We start from the raw sequence: 18,923 nt of genomic DNA on the forward strand, positions 1-18,923 counted from the left end.
GTACCATGTTCTGCAAGGACCAGTACATACTCCTACCATTTGTAGGAGGTGCCTTAATGAGAATAAATTAGATTCTCATTACCAATTAAGTTACAGAGGGCTTACCTGTCTAAAACAGCTCTAACTAGACAAGGGCCATGTTTGTCTTCTGTGTTTGCACAGGCGCTCCTACCACATTTTTACTATAGAACACTGGGGCTGGTCTAAAAAAGGAACGTTCCTTGTAGAAGTTGAGTGTAGCATCAATAGTTCTCTAACATTGTTGACTAAGGACTTTACCTGCAACTGCTTGAAAATTCTATGAAGATACACAATCAACACATGCAGCTAGTCTGTCACAGTGCACAGACTACTCCACAGCATCCTACGCAACAGACATGACATACAGCTCATTTCACAAGAGATCAAAGAGAAAACTTGTCCCCATGTTACTTGCTGAGGGTTGTGAGCTTTATACCTTTTTTTGTTTTTTATTCAAGTGCAACAATACCCTCTAATGTGCTGTACTTCAGGCATACTAGATTGGCAAGTCATTGGAAAGTGCTTTAAGACATTGAACCATCTTGTTATAGCAAAGCCCCACCCAATTATTGACTTGAAGAGACTTTTTTTGTGCAACATCAGTGATTTCTAAAGGGAGCTGCACTGACATAATAGAACCTGCTCAGTGGAGGTGCTAGGGACCCAATCACCACAGAGAGTAACAGTTTCAAAGGCATCTAAGTCCCATTTTTGAATGTGCCCAAAGTCACTGGGGGCCAGCTTTTTAAAGGTATTTAGGTTCCTGATGAGCCAGATAGCAGGTGGGATTTTCTAAAGCACCTAGGCCCCTCACTAGTATTGAAATCAATGGGATTTAGGCACTTTTGAGATGTTGGATCTTTATGAGCATGCCACTGTGTGTATCCCTTAGTGCTGCCCAGCAATACCCCTTCAGTAGGTTCATCAAAAGGGAAGAAACTTTGTGGGGAGAGGGGGTGTGTGTGTGTGTCAATAAATCCCAGGTCTGATCAAACCTTTCTTCAGCCCTTATCCTCCCCTTTTATGAAATAACATCATCTCTTTTGCCATCATAACTACCCCTTAGATAGGAGCCCTTTGGCTGCTATTCCTGGCCCAGCAGCAGGTGGCACTATGGAGCACCATTGGGCTCTTCCCCCTCCCCCCCCCCAGGCTACCAACACTGCAGCCTCATCTAGTACAACTGGACCCAGAAATTACACTCAAGCTAACACAAAGGGCCTGACTGACCGCTTAAAGCAGCCTTGCAACGCCTACCTCCCACGCCCCTGAGAGTTGGACAGGAACAGATGGTCCTGGCAGCTTCCCCATTCCTAAGCATTGGGCAGAGGGCAGGCAAGGCCATTTTGTGCCTTGGACCATGTGTTTGCAGGGTGCTTTTGCAAGGCTGGTTTAAGGATGATAGGGTGGCCAGTGCTCCAGGTTGAGGGCCCATCTTGCAGTAAGTGCTGTCTTTCCAACTGGCTTCCCTGGCCTGCCAGGCTCATAAATCAGCAACTCCTTGGAGCCATGAGCCCAGACATGGCCTGGGTGTGGCTCACTGAGTCCCAACACTTCCCCCTCTGTGGCTCTTCCTGGTGAGGTTCGGGCTTCACAGCTCCCCACCTCTCCTCATCTGTGCACACCATGCTGCAAGCACAAGCCGCTTCCCCTCAGCACATTTTTTCAAAAGTGGCACCTGAGCAGGGCCGGCCACGCCTAAAAGGGCCCTGCAGCTGTCCACCCCTCCCCTAGCTCACTTCCCCCTCCTCTCCTCCCGTGAATGCTCCTCCCCCCGCCCCTCCCTGCTTCCCGCGAATCAAATGTTCACGGGAAGTCTGAAAACAAGCAGGGGCAGGCCGGCAGCAGCAGGTAAGCTGGAGGGGGGGAACCCAGCGGCGCCAGCTCGGCTCCGCTCAGGACCCGGGGTGCCGGCTCCAGTGGGGGGGTGGAGTGGCCGGAGGAGGAGCCAAGGCGAGGGGTGTGGCCAGAGGAGGAGCCAAGGGGAGGGGTGCCTTTTTTAGGTTTGCTCCCCCTGCACTTAGGAGCTGGCTATGCCACTGCCAGCTATGTTCTCTGTGAGTGGAGCCTGTCTATCCCACAGCTCAGTGCAGTGTCCCCTGACACTGTAGACTCCTTGCAGTGGTAGGTGCTACACAAGCTTCTCTGCTCGGTGTCCCCAACCCATGCTCTTGTTTTGACCCTATCATCCACCCTCCCTCCCCTTCCAGTTTTTTCTTTGTTGGGTCCCATACAATCACTAAACACCATGGCGCCTTCCTTGGCTTTAGTTCCGAGGTGCTCTAGATATGCAGCAAGCCTCCGTAATGGCAGTGAAACCACCCATGCTGGGAGGGACCTTACTCTGAACAAGTTCTTCATGGAGGTTCTGGTCTGCAACAGCCTGGGCTACCCCAGTCTCAGTGGAAGCCAAGCCCTCTTGCTTGTAGCTCTGAGTGAGCTACAAGCCACTGAGGCCCCTGTGCCTATCAAGCTGCAGCTGAGACGGGACTTTGGTGAAGAGCAGGCAGGATCTCCCATGCAGCCATTTCTCCCCCGTTCACAGCACCACTATTTGTCAAGGGGATGCTCCAAGGGAATTGCACAACACCGCCCCCCTCTGCTAAGTGTCCTCTTGCTATTAAAAAAAAGGGCAGGGGGAAAGAAGAACCCCACCAGGTTTGGAGGCCACACTGAGCCCTGCAAGGACCTTGGTCTCATTGGAAGAAGGTGTAGAATCTTGATGGTTTCCTTCACACAGAACAGTGCCCATCACTGGGCAAGTCTGGTGTCATTCTGGGATAGATACTGGTGGTCAGAGAGAGAACAGAACTCAGCACCTCTGCAACGCACCTGAGCTTGGGTTGGAATCTAAAGGCTCAGTGCCTTATTCTTGTGTTGAATGTTTAACTGGGCAGTGACTGTTCTCTTTGCTCTGGTGTTCAGCGCCCACGTCACATGCCTGGCTCCTAGGGGCTTGACTGCACCCCTTCCAGCAGTGCATTAAGCCAGGGGACTAACCTCTGTCACATGGCGGTTTTCTCACCCCCTTGATGCGGAGAAGTGTGTTTTGTTCTGGAAGTTTTATACTAGCATACACACAGATATACTGGAATAGGTTGGGGGGGGTGCGTGCATGTTTATGTTAGAGAAGACATGGTCCAAGAAATGTCTCTGATGCTTGGAGCGGAAGGTGGGGAGGTTTGTGATAGTCTCAGTTCTTGTAGAGTCTGTTCCAGTCTCTGGCCGGCTCGTGAGAAGGCTGTGTCTCCTGCTCAGATAAGCTTGATAGTTTCATTGTGCCAGAGGAGCGCAGTTGTCAATCATGATCTTCATACCAGAACTTTAGGCCATCTTTTAGACACCTTGAGCTCAAGTCACGGAGCACCTTGAAGATAAGGGCCACAACCTTGAACATGATTGAGTATTCCCTACCAGGAAGCTGGTTTAAAGCAGAGGGCAGGGCTGATGTGCTTGTGGGTAGCCTGGGTTTCCAGGGAGATGGGCTGCAGTGTTCTGTACCAGCTGGAGTTTCCTGAGTGCTGATGGCTTCATGCCCAGGGCTATTGCACTGCTGTAGTCCAGCCGAAAGGCGTGAATAATCCTGGCATGCTAACACGGGACAGACTCATGCTGTGGCAGACCAGCAACCCGGAGAAACTGAAATCCGCCCCAACCTCCATCCACATTAGTGGAACAGGTCAAATTAAAATAACTCACTGCTGGTCACTGCCAAAAGCAATTGCTGAGGAGGCACAGATGACACTCTGCTACCTTGCTCCCACACTCCCCCGTTTTTCTGGCCACAGGTTGCATCGTGTAAGCTTAGGGACAGTCTTTCCTTTTGCACAAACGGGGCCCTGATCCCTGACTGGGACCCCTCGGCACCAACAATACAAATAAATAACAACAAAAAGAATCCTTCTCTGAGAGGAGCTCTGGCTGCCAGGGTTATCTCTTGAGAGGCAACCTCTGTGTTGTTTCCACCCAGCGGGATGACGCCCTATAGGGTGACCAGACAGCAAATCCTAACCCATAGGAAAAATCGGGACAGGGGTTGGGGGGTAATAGGAGCCTATATAAGAAAAAGACCCCAAAATCGTGACTGTCCCTCTAAAATCGGGACATCTGGTCACCCTAACGCCCTACGGGTTAGGATTGCAGCACATCCACTTGTGCGTGAGGAAATTCAAAGCTGAGTCAGACCAAAGCTGTACTTGTTTGCAGGCTTTTCTAGTTTCACAGAGTTATGAGACAGGACCAAGGTTCCCAAGTGTTGTCTAGAACTTGTCACACCTCACCAAATATATCCCGGGAGAACACTGGAATGTGCTTATGGATAAGTCTTTCTAGCATCGCTTAAGCAACACCTGAGCTCCCAAGCTACAGAGGTGAACAAAAAAATGGAAATGCACATTACTTCATCTGAACTTGGCTAAAATGTAGAAAAAAATACAAAGAGGTATTACTACAATAAGGAAATACTGAAGTAGTAACTAACTACCTAAAACACTAGTCTGCTTTACTACAGAAGATAAAGCTGATGATCAGCAGGAAATACTCTGGGCAAAGTATTTCCCCCGCCCCCCAGAACAGTTATACAGCTGGACTGTCCATTTCTGGAACTTCCCCAGGTACCTAGTATATTCGGCGTGTACTGTAATCTAGCACCAGGCTAGCAGCTCCAAGCAGAGCAGGGTCCGCCAGATTTGAGACAACTACATCCACTGTCTCAGCAGAGAACAAAGCCTGCCGACGGATCACGTCTTTGACGATGTTAACGTAATGGCCTGCTAAAACTCCAGAAAGGATCACTAGAGAGGGGTTCATGGTGTGCAGGATATTCACCACTCCAAGGCCTAGAGCTGTCCCAGCTGTGAAAACAAAGGAAAGAGCCATTACAGCAAAAAGACAATATCACAGAAGAATCTGAACATCAGGGTCTGACCTAGTGTCTCTAAACACATTAATTACTCCTGGGGGAATCTGCGCCACTGCACGTGCACAGAATTTATGTCCCCCACAGATTTCTTTGCTTCCCCGCAGAAAAATGACTTTCTGACAGGGAAGCAATGGGAAACTGCAGGAGCAGTCACGTACCTCTCTCCAGCAGTGCGGTCATGTTGTTTTGGGCGCCCGGAGCAGCTGTTGGAGAGGTAAATCACTGTGGGGGAGGGAGCGGGGGACAGGGGCAGGGCTAGGGACACCTTGGCAGGTGGCTCCTATGCTGGGCCAGTCTCAACTCCTCTTTCCCTGCAAGGACCCACCCCCAGAAACCTCTCCAGGCTACAGGACGCTCCACACACCCCACCCATGCTTCCCGCCCCCATCGCTTCTCAGCCACAGTGGGAGGGGTCACTGTATGGGGAGCTGTTCCCTGGTCCGCCCAACTCTGGTGCATCCAGACCCCCCCATACCCAGACCTCCCTGACGAGCATCACCTCCTCTGCAGCAAGACACCCCCCCATGAGTCCCCTACATAAGATGACCAGATCTCCCGATTTTATAGGGACAGTCCTGATATTTGGGGCTTTTTCTTATATAGGCGCCTATTACCTCTCACCCCCTGTCCCAATTTTTCACACTTGCTATCTGGTCACCCTACACCTGAACCCCCATCCCACCAAGCCTCACCCCTTGCATCAGGACCCTCACCCTTGCACCCAGACCACCCCACACACCCTGACGAGCCCCCTGCACCCAAACCCCCACCACACTGAGCCCCAAACAGCAGTACCTGGACCCAAACCCCACTAAGCCCTACTCCCCCAGCACCCAACCCCCACTGAGCCCCTTACACCCAGACTTAGACCAAACCTGTTGAGCCCCAACCACCTTCACCTGGACCCCACTGCAGCGTCCCATTGCCCCTGCACCCGGAACACCCCAATGAGCCCCTGTGCATTGAGATTGGGCCACACAGAATCCTCTCACCCCACATCTGGATCTCCCCATACTAAGCCCCTCCACACTTGGATACTGGAGTGCCAGGCATGGAGGGGCAGGGCCCCGGGGTGTTTCTGGGGCAGGCCCGGCCCTTGCGCTGTCTCAGAGTCAGGTGCAATCTCACTGCCAAGTTCATGTTCCAAGGAGGTGGGGGAGGGGGCCCTGCAGGGTGATCTCCCACCTCTGTGCAGCCAGTGGCCTGTGCTCCCCCCTGCCATCTGGAGCCTCCACATTTATTTATTGACAAAATGAAATTTGCAGAATTTAAAAAATATTGTGAGCAGAATTTTTAACTTTTTTGGTGCAGAATTCCCTCAGGCGTAATTAATACTGTGGTCAGGAAAGCTTTTAATTCCATATGGGAGACATTTATGATTTTCTGCCCAGAACACAAGAATTACAACAGAATGTATTCCTTTTCTTGAGAGAAAGTATTAGTGTATAATACTAGGACAGTTAGCTGGGACACTTGGGCTCATCATCCTCTTTTCTTTCGAGAGTAAAAGAAAAATTCAATGGTTTATAGCCAGGTAACGTTATACCATGATATAGATGAGACAGGTAAGTCGACAGGTAAGTCAACAGATATTGCTGTGCTTGGGGAAACAAAGGAAAGAAAATGCTATTCTACCTCCTTCTGCTATATTGGTTACACGTAAGGAAACTTCTTAAATATCTTCTTGCTGTATGTTCCAGTCTATGCATCCGATGAGGTGGGCTGTAGCCCACGAAAGCTTATGGTCAAATAAATTTGTTAGTCTCTAAGGTGCCACAAGTACTCCTGTTCTTTTTGCGGATACAGACTAACACGGCTGCTACTCTGAAACCTGTAAGGAAACTGGTTATATTTAATGCTTCTTTGAAAACTCAGAAAAACTGTGCATTGTAAAGTATTGTATAAACTGGAACAACGCTTCATAGAAACCATTTCATTTTGGCTGCCTAGCATATATATTTATTGGCCCATCACTGAAGTGTCCCATAATTTCCCATACCAATACTGAATTATCAGAACCTGACCTTTTTTTCAGTGTGAAGCCAGAGCTATTTTGCTTGCCACAAGAAAAGGAAAAGCATGATGTTTTAATATTCTAATCCCCTGGAGCAGGAAATCCCAAAAGAAATAGCGAAGGGTCCCATGACCATGCAATCTGTAATCCGTTTAACCAAGTCTCTAACACGGTCCCAGAATACAGTTTGTTGGAGACAGGACAGGATCATTAGCCCATTCTCTTCACAATTCCCCATTAGTCATTGGTACCGCTCCTATCCATGAGTGCCACGCCTAAGGGGCCAGATCCCTCACTCAAGTGTAGTTCTGTAGAAACCATCACAGCTGCGCTGAGGATTTGGTCCTGCTGTGGTGAAATACCAATTCTACAGCTCTGGGAATTTCTCTCTTGTTCTAAGTGGGCTTCCCACCCTAGGTCTAGGTTCTTACCTGTTCTGAGAATGCTGTCAGCCTTTGCATTCCCAAGTTTAGCTGCCTGAATGAGATGCACAGCACTAATGGTCTCTTCCGTCTTCACTGACATTCCGCCCACTAACAATAGATCCTCTGTTTGGAGTGAAGAGAAAGCCCGGAGGGAAACGTTAATAACAAATCTGCAGTTGGACTAAGGATACAACAGAGTGTGTGAATCTATGTTACTGAACTGTAAAAAGGAAGGTAACTTTTAAGGCTGCCCCAGTGGCATGCCTAAAATGCCATTTTAGGCTGGACGCTCTTTGCATTTGCCAACTGCATTATAGAAGATTGAACAATTACATTAAAAAGAGGGTAAAAAATACACCTACCATCATGTAGTTTTTTAGCTTCTCTCTGCAAGGCTATTCCAGAGGCATATGCTTCTATACATCCATGGCTCCCACACAGGCACTCTGGTCCTTCTAGAGACACCACAATGTGTCCAAGTTCAGCAGCACAAAAGGAACTTCCATGGATCAATTCATGTTGATGAATGATTCCACCTCCAATTCCTATAAGCATATACAAATTTCTGACAGTAAAAGAACAGTCACATAATGGCCTTGATTCAGCAGGGCACTTACATGTCCTTATCTTAAAAGGGAAGGAGTTAAATACATGTATCTGTGCATCACTGTATTAGGACCAAATAAAGGAGTAGTCATTACAAATCTCTTCTCTGCTTAATGCACTTGGTGCAAGTAAATGCATAAGCCTCCCCAGCCCCTAGATGGTAAGGTGAACTTACACCTATAATGCATAGTTCATTGGTCATGTCATGATATAATTTATTCATGAGATATTTAGTCAAAGAGGGTTATTGAGGGGCACATGTAGACATTATGTCTCAGCCTGCGAGTTCATAACTCCTGTCATAGTAGTCCTAAATTCTTGATGCACGAAACAAATATTTAATTCATGCTTAAGAAGCAAAATCTTATCAAAACTTGTAAATACTAAAAGTAAAACAGCAGAAGTCAATCACATCCTTCAGATGTGGTGCATCTAGAATTCTTGTCCTAGATCTAGTATAGAATTGTGGTTTGCATTACAAACTATTGTTTATTATTCATTCGCATTCTTCCCTTGCTATTTCGGATGGCAGTGGGCAGGCCTGGATGTCGCAATGCAGCGGTGGTGATATTGGATGTGTGAAGTCAGGTTCCTCAGCTCAAGATCAGCCCAGATTATGTCTTTTAACATCTAGTCTACACTAGCAGAGACATACTAGCCATGCATATGCAAGTATGGTTTGGGTTGGGTTTTTTGTTGTTGTTGTTGTTGTTGTTTTTAACAAGTGAGGATTCTTCAGCTGAGGTGATTGACACCCATGTAAATGGTCCATATCTTTTTAATCAAACAAGTATGTCAGACCCACCATCAAAGTGACACAATGTGCTACTAGGATGATGTGCCAAGCTGAGCTCCTCATTTAGCTACTACATACAGCTCCAGATCGGACCTACATTTTCTGCAGCTGGAAGGGAATTATATTACAGTGTTGGAACTGGAGGACAGTCCCCACTAATGCAACTGTTTTGTGACATAAAGACAGCAGGAATTCAGTGCTTTGATTTCTGTGTTCACATTTACCTGTACCAGTGATTAGCGTTACAAAATTTTCCACTCCTTTTCCATGCCCAAATTTCCTCTCTGCCAGAGCAGCACAGTTGCCATCATTGTCCACCCAGACTGGCAAGTGCAGAGCATCAGATATCGGGGTCCTCAGATCAACAGAACTCCACTCCTGAATGAGCTTTGTGGAATGAAGCACGATTCCTTCTCGGGGATTCACCCGTCCACCTGTAGAAATACCTGAGCCCAAAACACACGAGAGAAAAATCAAGGCTAAGGCTAACTAACTCTGGAACTACAATTTATTTGCTCCTTGTGAAGAAAAGGATTTTTATTTTTAACACTAAATGATATATTTCTGAATCTAAACAAAAACAGTCCTAAGCCTCACTTGCAATATATTACATCAGTTATGATATGAAACGAGAACTAACAGAATTCTAGCATCCTTATCAATATGTGCTCAGTGTCCCAGCTAACCAGCTGAAAATTCAATTTCTTATTTTAGGCGGTGTTGGGTAAGTTGCTTAACCCTTCTGTGCCTCTTCTTAGCCGTATATAAAAAAAAAAACCTGTATAATACCAAGGAGTTGTCCATCTTAAATAAGTGTCAAGCAACCCAGACTCGTTGAAGTCTCTGGGTAAGGATAAAAGGGGTAAAAAACAAGAGTGATGTCATTATAGGGGGTCTACTACAGACCATCTAACCAGGAAGAAGAGGTGGATGAGTCTTTTTTTAAACAACTAACAAAATAATCCAAAACATGGGACTTGGTGGTGATGGGTGACTTCAACTACTCAGACATCTGATGGAAACACAGCAATTCAGGGCACAGATTATCCCACAAGTTCTTGGAATGTATTGTAGACAATTTTTTATTTCAGAAGGTGGAGAAAGTTGCGAGGGGAGAGGCTGTTCTAGATTTGATTTTGACAAACAGGAAGGAAATGGCTGAGAATTTGGAAGTGGAAGGCAGCTTAGGTGAAAGACTATGAAATGGTTGAGTTCATGATTCTAAGGAATGGTAGGAGGGAAAACAGCACAATAAAGATAATGGATTTCAAGAAGTCAGACTTTAGCAAACTCAGGGAGTTGGTAGGAAAGATCCCAGGGGAAGTATGTCTAGGGGGAAAAAACAATTCCAGAGAGTTGGCAGTTTTTCAAAGAGACATTATTAAGAGCAAACTATCCCACTGCGAAGGAAAGAATGGCAAGAGACCACCCTGGCTTAACCAGGAGATCGTCAATGATCTGAAACTAAAAAGAGACCTACAAAAAGTGGAAACGAGGTCAAATTACAAAGGATGAATATAAACAAATAACACAAGTATGTAGGGACAAAATAAGAAAGGCCAAGACACAAAACAAGATTCAACTAGCTAGAGACATAAAGGGTAACAAGAAAACATTCCACAAACACATGAGAAGCAAGAGGAAGACGAAGGAGAGGGTAAGCCCGTTACTCAATTTGGGGGTTGGTGGGGGGGACAATAACAGAAAATGTGGAAATGGCAGAAGCGCTAAATGACTTTTTTTGTTTCAGTTTTCACCAAAAAGGTTAGTAGCGACTGGATGTCTAATGTAGTGAATGCCAGTGAAAATGAGATAGGATCAGAGACTAAACTAGGGAAAGAACAAGTTAAAAATTATTTAGGCTATGTGTATATTACGGACCTTGCAGCAACCCAGCTTTACCACTACCGCTAGGCCGCTGTTAAGGTCTCCCATGTAACAGCTCTCCTGCCAGCATAATTAAATCACGCCCAATGAGCAGTGTTAGCTATGTCGGCAGGAAAGCCTCTCCTGCCGACATAGCGCTGTCCACACCAGCACTTGTGCTGGTGAAACTTATATAAGTCGGGGGGTGTTTTTTTCACGATCCTGACAGACAGAAGTTTTACCAACAAAAGTGGTAATGTAGACAAAGTCTTAGACAAGTTAGATGTCTTCAAGTCACCAGGCCCTGATGAAATTCAAGGAGGTGACTGAGGAGATATCTGAGCCATTAGCAATTATCTTCGAAAAGTCATGGAAGACGGGAGAGATTCCAGAAGACTGGAAAAGGGCAAATCTATAAAAAGGGAAATAAGGACAACCCGGGGAATTACAGATCAGTCAGCTTAACTTCTGTACCCACAAAGATAATAGAGCAAATAATTAAGCAATCAATTTGCAAACACCTAGAAGATAATAAGGTGATAAGTAACAGTCAACATGGATTTGTCAAGAACAAATTATGTCAAAGCAACCTGATAGCTTTCTTTGACAGGATAACAAGCCTTGTGGATAGGGGAGAAGTGGTAGCTGTGGTATATCTTGACTTTAGTAAAGCTTTTGATACTTCTCACATGACCTTCTCATAAACAAACTAGAGAAATACAACCTTGATGGAACTACTATAAGGTGGGTGCAAAACTGGTTGGAAAAACCGTTCCCAGAGAGTAGTTATCAGTGGTTCACAGTCAAGTTGGAAGGCCATAACGAGTGGGGTCCCGCAGGGATCAGTTCTGGTTCTGTTCAATATCTTCATCAATGATTTAGATAATGGCATACAGAGTACACTTATTAAGTGTGTGGACGACACCAAACTGGGAGGGCTTGCAAGTGCTTTGGAGAATAGTATTAAAATTCAAAATGATCTGGACAAACTGGAGAAATGGTCTGAAGTCAATAGGATGAAATTCAATAAGGACAAATGCAAAGTACTCCATCCAGGAAGGAACAATCTGTTGCACACATAAAAAATGAGAAATGACTGCCTAGGAAGGAGTACTGCAGAAAGGGATCTGGGGGTCAGAGTGGATCACAAGCTAAATATGAGTCAAGAGTATAACACTACTGCAAAAAAAAAGCAAACATAGTTTTGGGATGTACTATGGAGAGTGTTGTAAGCAAGACATGACAAAAAATTATTCCACTCTACGCTGCGCTGATTAGGCCTCAACTGGAGTATTGTGTCCAGTTCTGGTCACTACATTCAGGAAAGATGTGAACAAACTGGAGAAAGTCCAGAGAAGAGCAACAAAAATGATTAAAAGTCTAGAAAACATGACCTATGAGGGAAGACTGAAAAAATTAGGTTTGTTTAGTCTGCAGAAGAGAAGACAGAGAGGACGTGATAACTGTTTTCAAGTATATAAAAGGTTGTTACAAGGAGGAGGGAGAAAAATTGTTCTCCTTAACCTCTGAGGATAGGACCAGAAATAATGGGCTAAAATTGCAGCAAGGGAGGTTTAGGTTGGACATAAGAAAAAACTTCCTAATTGTCAGGGTGGTTAAGCCTAGGGAATTTTTTCCAGTGGAGGTTGTGGAATCTCCATCATAGAAGACTTTTAAGAGCAGGTTAGACAAACCCCTGTCAGGGATGGTTTAGATAGTACTTAGTCCTGCCATGAGTGCAGGGGACTGGACTAGATAACCTCGAGTTCCCTTCCAGTCCTACGATTCTACGATCAGTAAAATCTGCTGAAAGTGGATAAACATACATTTAGGATGAATGAAAGCGAAACAGTGGAACTTGGATAGTAAAGTATCGAAGTACTTGTCTGAATGGGACTTGTCCTGGAGAATAATACACAGAGTAAACAGTTATTAGTCAAGTTTATATTGAGAAGACAATGGTTATACTCAGATGAAAACTCCTGAAGTCAGTGGGAATGTGAGTGCAAAGCACCTCGGAAAGTGGGTCCACTAACTGAGGTGTCTAAATAAATACTAGGGTGACTAGCTTAAGATACGCAAGTATAAACATTTTGGTCACTGCTTTTATACAGAGAACGCATGAGGGTGTGGCATGATATAAAGGTGATATCAGCATGAGTTTGGAATAGCTGCATTCCTCATGAGTGGCAATGACAAGAGTGAGTTATACAGGTCAGCCTTAACGAGTGCAAATAAACGTTTATACCACTAATCATGGGTTTGGAATATGCCACGTTTTACAGAAAAATTATTTTAGAAGTGCTTGATGGTTAATTTTTTAAAAATTATTCCTCTTATTTCACACCCCAGACTTTGGATGTACAGGATAATTATAATTAAGACAGAAAGCTCTAAAATTACTTAAATTTGCATTTTTACTTCCATAGATCACAGTATCTGGATTTCAACATCTGACATCTTACTGGAAAATGGAGTTCGTTTTTTTTAATCTTCCTAATGAAATAAAGCTCCCACTGTTAGCTCTGATATGTTACAAAGTACTGGATCATGAACCTATCACTGGTGCACAGCTGAATACTTCCTGATGACCCCGGTCCTTAGACTAGTGTAACTGAGGGAGAAATTCAACTTTTCTGTCAAGGGAAGGCAGAAACATATCTCTGCAAAGGTATTCTGTTATACTAAAAAAAGAAGTTGCTTGGAGCTGCTCAGAGATTTGGAAGGTATGGCACCTCGTTCAATGGGGCCCTAACACTGATTAGGCAGGCTAGTTGGGACTGTAATGTAATGAAATAATAAAATAGTCCTGCCAGTGGTGGAATAGTGGGCAGAGTGCAGGTGAGGCAGTCAAATGGATAGGGAAAAAAATCATGCATCCATTTATCACCTGGTTCCCACCACTATATATATATGGTGTGTGGGTTTTTTAAATCAAATCCAACTGGTTGAAACTTGGTCATAAGGCCAAATATAAATGTTCCCCATTATGCATGAAAGAGGACTTTAGCTGAGAGAAGGCATACTTTATGGCCAAGGTTATTATTGATTTCCAACATATCCAGCAGAGACAGACTGGCGCTGGGTGTAGTAGAAAGCCAACAAAAATGCTTATCTAAAACTACCCAATTAGAGGGAACATGTCTTGTTACAGCATGCAGATATGCAGAAGAAATTGCTTGAAAGCTACAAAAATTTTCAAACTACTACTTACATTTTCTTCACCACAGTACAATGCATACAGCAGAATATGTAACCATACTCCCAAAACAGCCAAGTGTTATACGCAATGAATTCAACAGCTAGTAACATTTTAAGTAGCTGCAGTATGCAAAATTTTTATATTGTTAAATTGTAATGATGTTTAGCACCTGCATTAATTTATGATGTCCTGTTTTGTAAACTCACACTAAGACTAGTATTTTGCTGGGGTTATGTTAGCCAGTTAACTTGGTTACCCTGGAATGCAGCTTCAGAAAACAGATTTGCTTGGCACAGAAAATCCATTATTTAATCAGTGCAGAATCCATTCACACACGTAACACAGCAGGAACCACTCAATACAAGGATTAAGAGTTAAGTCACGGGTATAAATTCATGCATTGTACAGGAAAGTAACATTCAACAGAAAGTCATTAGTCAGATATTGAGCAAAGATAACTCACTATGATAGGTAATTTGTGCAAGGACAATAGGGTCTTTGGTAGCTAATAATATTTAAGTCGCCAATTAAAAGTTTAATGGGCCTGATTTTGATCTCTCCCCTATGTAAGTCAGGAGTGACCCACAGAAATCAATGGAGTTACATCAGAATCAGGCCCAACAGGTTTGTTTAAATAGTTCCTACTTGGGGAAAATATAACTTCCATCAGCGTCCACACTACCCTTTGCAACAGTCCCTCTACTGAGAGTTGTAGGATGAAAGGGGAAAGGACAGCTTTCTATTATTATAAGGGTTTATTTAATTTTGATTAAATAGAACACTCCAAAAATGGTATCGTCCAGAAATCCACAGTCCAGGATTACAAATTCACATGTGGTTTGATTGTTGAGCACCTCTGAAAAATCAGTCCAATAAGGATAAAAAAAAGTTACAAAAAGCCACATGACAAGTCAACTAAACTCAGCATTACAGCTATGATTCTGTGTCCAATTCAGCAGTGACATAAGCAACTGTGCAAGTCTCATCACAAAAAAATAGGTGTACATAGTGCAGCTTGCACTGGGTTAATATTCAGTAGCTGTGCAAAATGAGTACAACTTGCACAAGGAGGAGGAAAGGGAAATGTAGCAGGAAATGCAACTAAGAGGAGGAGATAAAATAAAATAGCCTCTCACACACACAGAGCCAACCACAAGTGGAAGAGAAGAATCAGGCCCACAGTCTGATTTTCCACTGCCCTGCACCTTGGGTCATCATTTGCACCTGAATGAAGTGGATGTACCACAATACCACTCTGATCTGGTAGCATCTGACACACACACTGCACAGATATGCAGGGTGAGAAGGCACACAGCATGGGAGAAATTAACCCTTTTATCTTATAAGATGCTATTTCTAACATCTCTCCTCCCTTTCAGCATGTAAATTACACGTCTCTTGCACACCCACTGAACGCCACACCCATGCAAGTCGCACCATTTGGTCACTAACACCTAATATCTGACCACCTTACACTCAACGTCGGAACTTTGCCACTTTTTAAGTCATTGCTGAATTTGGCCAGGAGACTTCCAGAGGTGCTGGACCTATTTACCGTTTGTCCTGCTGGACCAAATTCATCCCTAATGTCAAACATCAGTAAGATAACAGCAGGGCTGAATCTGGCTGTGTCTTGGATAGTCTCACTTAATGTGTGATCTTTTGCACTGCAGTATTTAAGTACAAAATAAGGAGTTATAGATACAGGGGTAAATTCTACATGGACTTACATCCACATGAACTCCCAGTACACGGGGAGTAAGTCAGCCTAGAATTTGGTTCACAGTGTCTGCCAGAAAGGTGATTCACAAATATGTTCTGAAAAAAGTTACGATTCCCTTTAGGGCATTTCAACAAGTTACCATTTTTCATGTTCGCAAATGGCCAGCCATCTTGGCGTGATTGCCCGGCAGGCATTGTGCTGGAGACATCACATCGACCAGAAATAGCGCTGGAAGATACTTTTCAGGTAAGTCCTGTTTTTCCAACATTGCAAAGAATTCTGCTCTCAGTTACCATCTATGCAACCAAGTTAAGTTCAGTGAAGGATACACAGCTGTAACTGCGCAGGAATTAGCTCACTGTGCATTTATTTTTTTAAGTGACTGATGATATTTATATTGTGTAGGTTATAAGAGAAGATCTAATAAGAACTTTGAAAACACTTTGCAATACCAGAAGCAGAAGAGGCCTTGCCTTGTAGCTTACTGCTGTGGGTGGCATGTATTATTACCTGAATAGCTGAGGTGAACTCAGAAGTGTGCACTCCATAACCTGAAAAGTAACTCTAATGTCCCTTTGCCATTTGTTTAAATGGAAGTCAGAATATCCCAAAAACATCCTTGCAGGTGTTCTATAATTTTTTTGATTTCACGTCACATCTAACAAGTTATTTGAATTTTTTTTATTTCCAATTTTATTGTAATAAATGACAAAACAACAAAAATCATCATTCAGATTACAACAGCTCCAAAGTTACATCAAGGCTCATTTGAACTTGATGACTGAGAACAAAGTTCTGAACTAAAGTACAAAATACATCTCTTTCTTTGGGATTGTCATGTGTAGAAAAATAGCATTTTATTTTCTTAAGAATGATGACTTCTCAATGATTCCTCACAACTGTTTTATATTAAAGTGAATTCTTCAGCACAAACTAATTCTCTGAGGCCAAGTACAGAAAACTTTTAGTCCAAATGAAACATCAGATGTCAAACAGGACCTTTTGTTCACTGACATTATTCTGAAAGATTCCATTATTTAATGTAGTAGTATAATAATTTAAGATGGAATTTTCTCAAAAAAGTTCTCTCTGGCAATAAAGAATTTATAAATTGCCCTTTTGTAATCCTTCAGTTCAGGGATCTGGATCACACACGTATACATTGCTTCTTTTGCTTTTATGTACTCACCACTGAAGTTTTTCCAGGCTCATTATGGCAAATAAAAATTTTCAAGAGTTGACAGTAATATTTTTCTACCATGTGATTTAATCAGAATTTAGGTTTTAGAGCAAAACTTGTCTTGGCCAAAATGGAATGAGGTTCTAATATTCTGGTTAAACAGAATCCTTTCCACTAAAATAAATGTTTCAGAACAAAGCTTTTAGTCAGTCATTAAGCAGAATGAAGCTGGGACCGGTTACAGTATAAACAAAATAATTTAAAATGGGTTTCTGCTACAGTGTAATTGAAGTAGCAAATGAAATACTATCTTGCCTTCCAGCTCTGTGGACACAAGCATCCCTTCTGGACTGTGTTTTGGCCTCTTTATGCTGCTCTGGTGAGACAAGGGGCTTGGCACCCAAGTTATTCGCCACAGACAGCTGTAGGAAGTGTCTGTCAGCGGTGGCAGTTTCAGGGGCTGCTCTAACTTACGCTTTTCAAATTCTGGGGCTGGGCCCCCACGTCAAGGTAGGTTAAAAAATACTTTTGCCACCCACCACCCTCAGGGCTGTATCTCCTTAGCAACACCAGCCAGGCAGTGCTATTCAGAATCATGGCCCTAGAATCAAACGCCACAGAAATCAGCATGAATGACAAGTTCTTCTTAGGAAATGACCAGTTCTGGAAATACTGTGGGGTTGTAGGTTGGGACTGAGGTACATTGTGCAAGCTATCCACAAAGCTGTGCCAGTTTCTACTCAAAGAGGGCTGACCCTAGGCTGTGTTTTCAGCCCCTCATTTTCACATGCATTTAAAAAGCATCCCTTATCATATGCACTAAATAATGGAATAAAACTGTCAATATAAAAGCTGTGAAAATGCCCGGGATCAATTTTTTAACACAACTGGAACAATCTCATTTAGTGTTTAAAGTCTTGGAAGAAAAATTCAATATTCATTAACTTACCCACTCCCAAAATTCTGCAGTTCAGATTTACAGCTTCTGATGCAGCCTCCATACACATCTTGAGAATCAATCCTATTCTGTCCTCATAGGTTTTAGGATTGAGCTGGGTATATTTCTTCACTATTTCACCCTAAGAGGGAAAAACGGTCAGGCCTGTCCACTTATTTAAATGCCCTGCAAAATGAATGACTTCTCTTCTGTTTAAATTACAGACCCGTCAGCTTTAAAAACAATTGTATATTTGCAAAGGGCCACAGCTCTACCTCCAACTGGGAAGGAAAAAAAAGGATACAAGTTTTAGGCCCTGACCCTGCAAGATTATCTGTGTGGGCAGGCCCTTTGCACCCATGTGGGGCCCTACACTGGTTTCTGCAATCAAGCCCTACAAGCTGAAATACAACATACATCTAAGACAAGGACCTTGAAGCTGGCAACAGAATATGCCACAGGCTGTCATAAAGTTGCTGCAAACAGCAACCCATAATGTGATATGCTGAAGGTTTTGCTCTGTCCCAGCATTGAAGGGGAGGAAGGGACAACTCAAATAGCTTCATGATCAGTGGCTGGATTAAAAAGGAAGTGTTTTTTAGTTTTAAATACAATTAAACAAGTTTGTTTGGTGTCATAAATATTGCTATTTTACTGGCAACAGGAAACTTAAGTAGACACACATGCTTGGAATTCAGATGCAGGAATTAGTCTTATCAAGCTTGTTAAGAGAATTTAAAGGTCATCTGTTATAAATATTGTTTCTTACACAGCAATGCTGACTCTGAATATCAGTCTTTGAAACTTTTTTTGCAGTAATGTAATCTCTGACGTCTGTTTGTGTGGGGGATGACGGAGGGGAGGATTTTTATAACCTAACACTCATAAAACAATGGAAGCATTCATTATGTGTGGATACGGGGGGAAAACGAAAGTTAATGCAATGTTAAGCTTGCAAGATCAAACACTAAGAAGTGAATACATTTCAAAGTGAAGGTATGCCCTGGTGATGTTATCTCTGTCACAAAGCACATCCTGTGTAGGGTTACCATATTTAACAAATAAAAAAAGAGGACCCTCCACGGGGCCCTGGCCCCGCCCATTTCCCACCCAGCCCCCCCCCCAACTCCGCCCCTTCCCCGCGCCAACCCCACCCCCTCCTCCCTCGCACTCCCAGCCACGCGAAAAGGGCTCCCCGGCAAACCGTGAAGCCGGTAGCGCTCGGGGAGCCC

At 43.8% G+C, this 18,923-nt stretch overlaps 1 protein-coding gene across 4 annotated transcripts in view; it reads right to left on the minus strand.

The window, feature by feature from the left end:
* Window positions 1–3,833: 3,833 nt before the first annotated feature.
* GNE (glucosamine (UDP-N-acetyl)-2-epimerase/N-acetylmannosamine kinase) overlaps window positions 3,834–18,923 on the minus strand; it is a 69,684-nt gene continuing 54,594 nt past the window's right edge. For all 4 annotated transcript variants that reach the window (XM_034773428.1, XM_034773429.1, XM_034773431.1 and 1 more), the window contains exons 8-12: window positions 17,704–17,833; window positions 9,008–9,229; window positions 7,744–7,926; window positions 7,388–7,504; window positions 3,834–4,874 (exon numbers count right to left, since the gene is read on the minus strand). In XM_034773428.1, coding sequence (XP_034629319.1) covers window positions 4,639–4,874; window positions 7,388–7,504; window positions 7,744–7,926; window positions 9,008–9,229; window positions 17,704–17,833 — 888 coding nt within the window. In that variant the 3' untranslated portion in view covers window positions 3,834–4,638. The remainder of the gene's footprint in view (window positions 4,875–7,387; window positions 7,505–7,743; window positions 7,927–9,007; window positions 9,230–17,703; window positions 17,834–18,923) is intronic.

This window comes from Trachemys scripta, chromosome 6 (genome assembly GCF_013100865.1).
Source record: "Trachemys scripta elegans isolate TJP31775 chromosome 6, CAS_Tse_1.0, whole genome shotgun sequence".
NCBI lineage: Eukaryota > Metazoa > Chordata > Testudines > Emydidae > Trachemys > Trachemys scripta.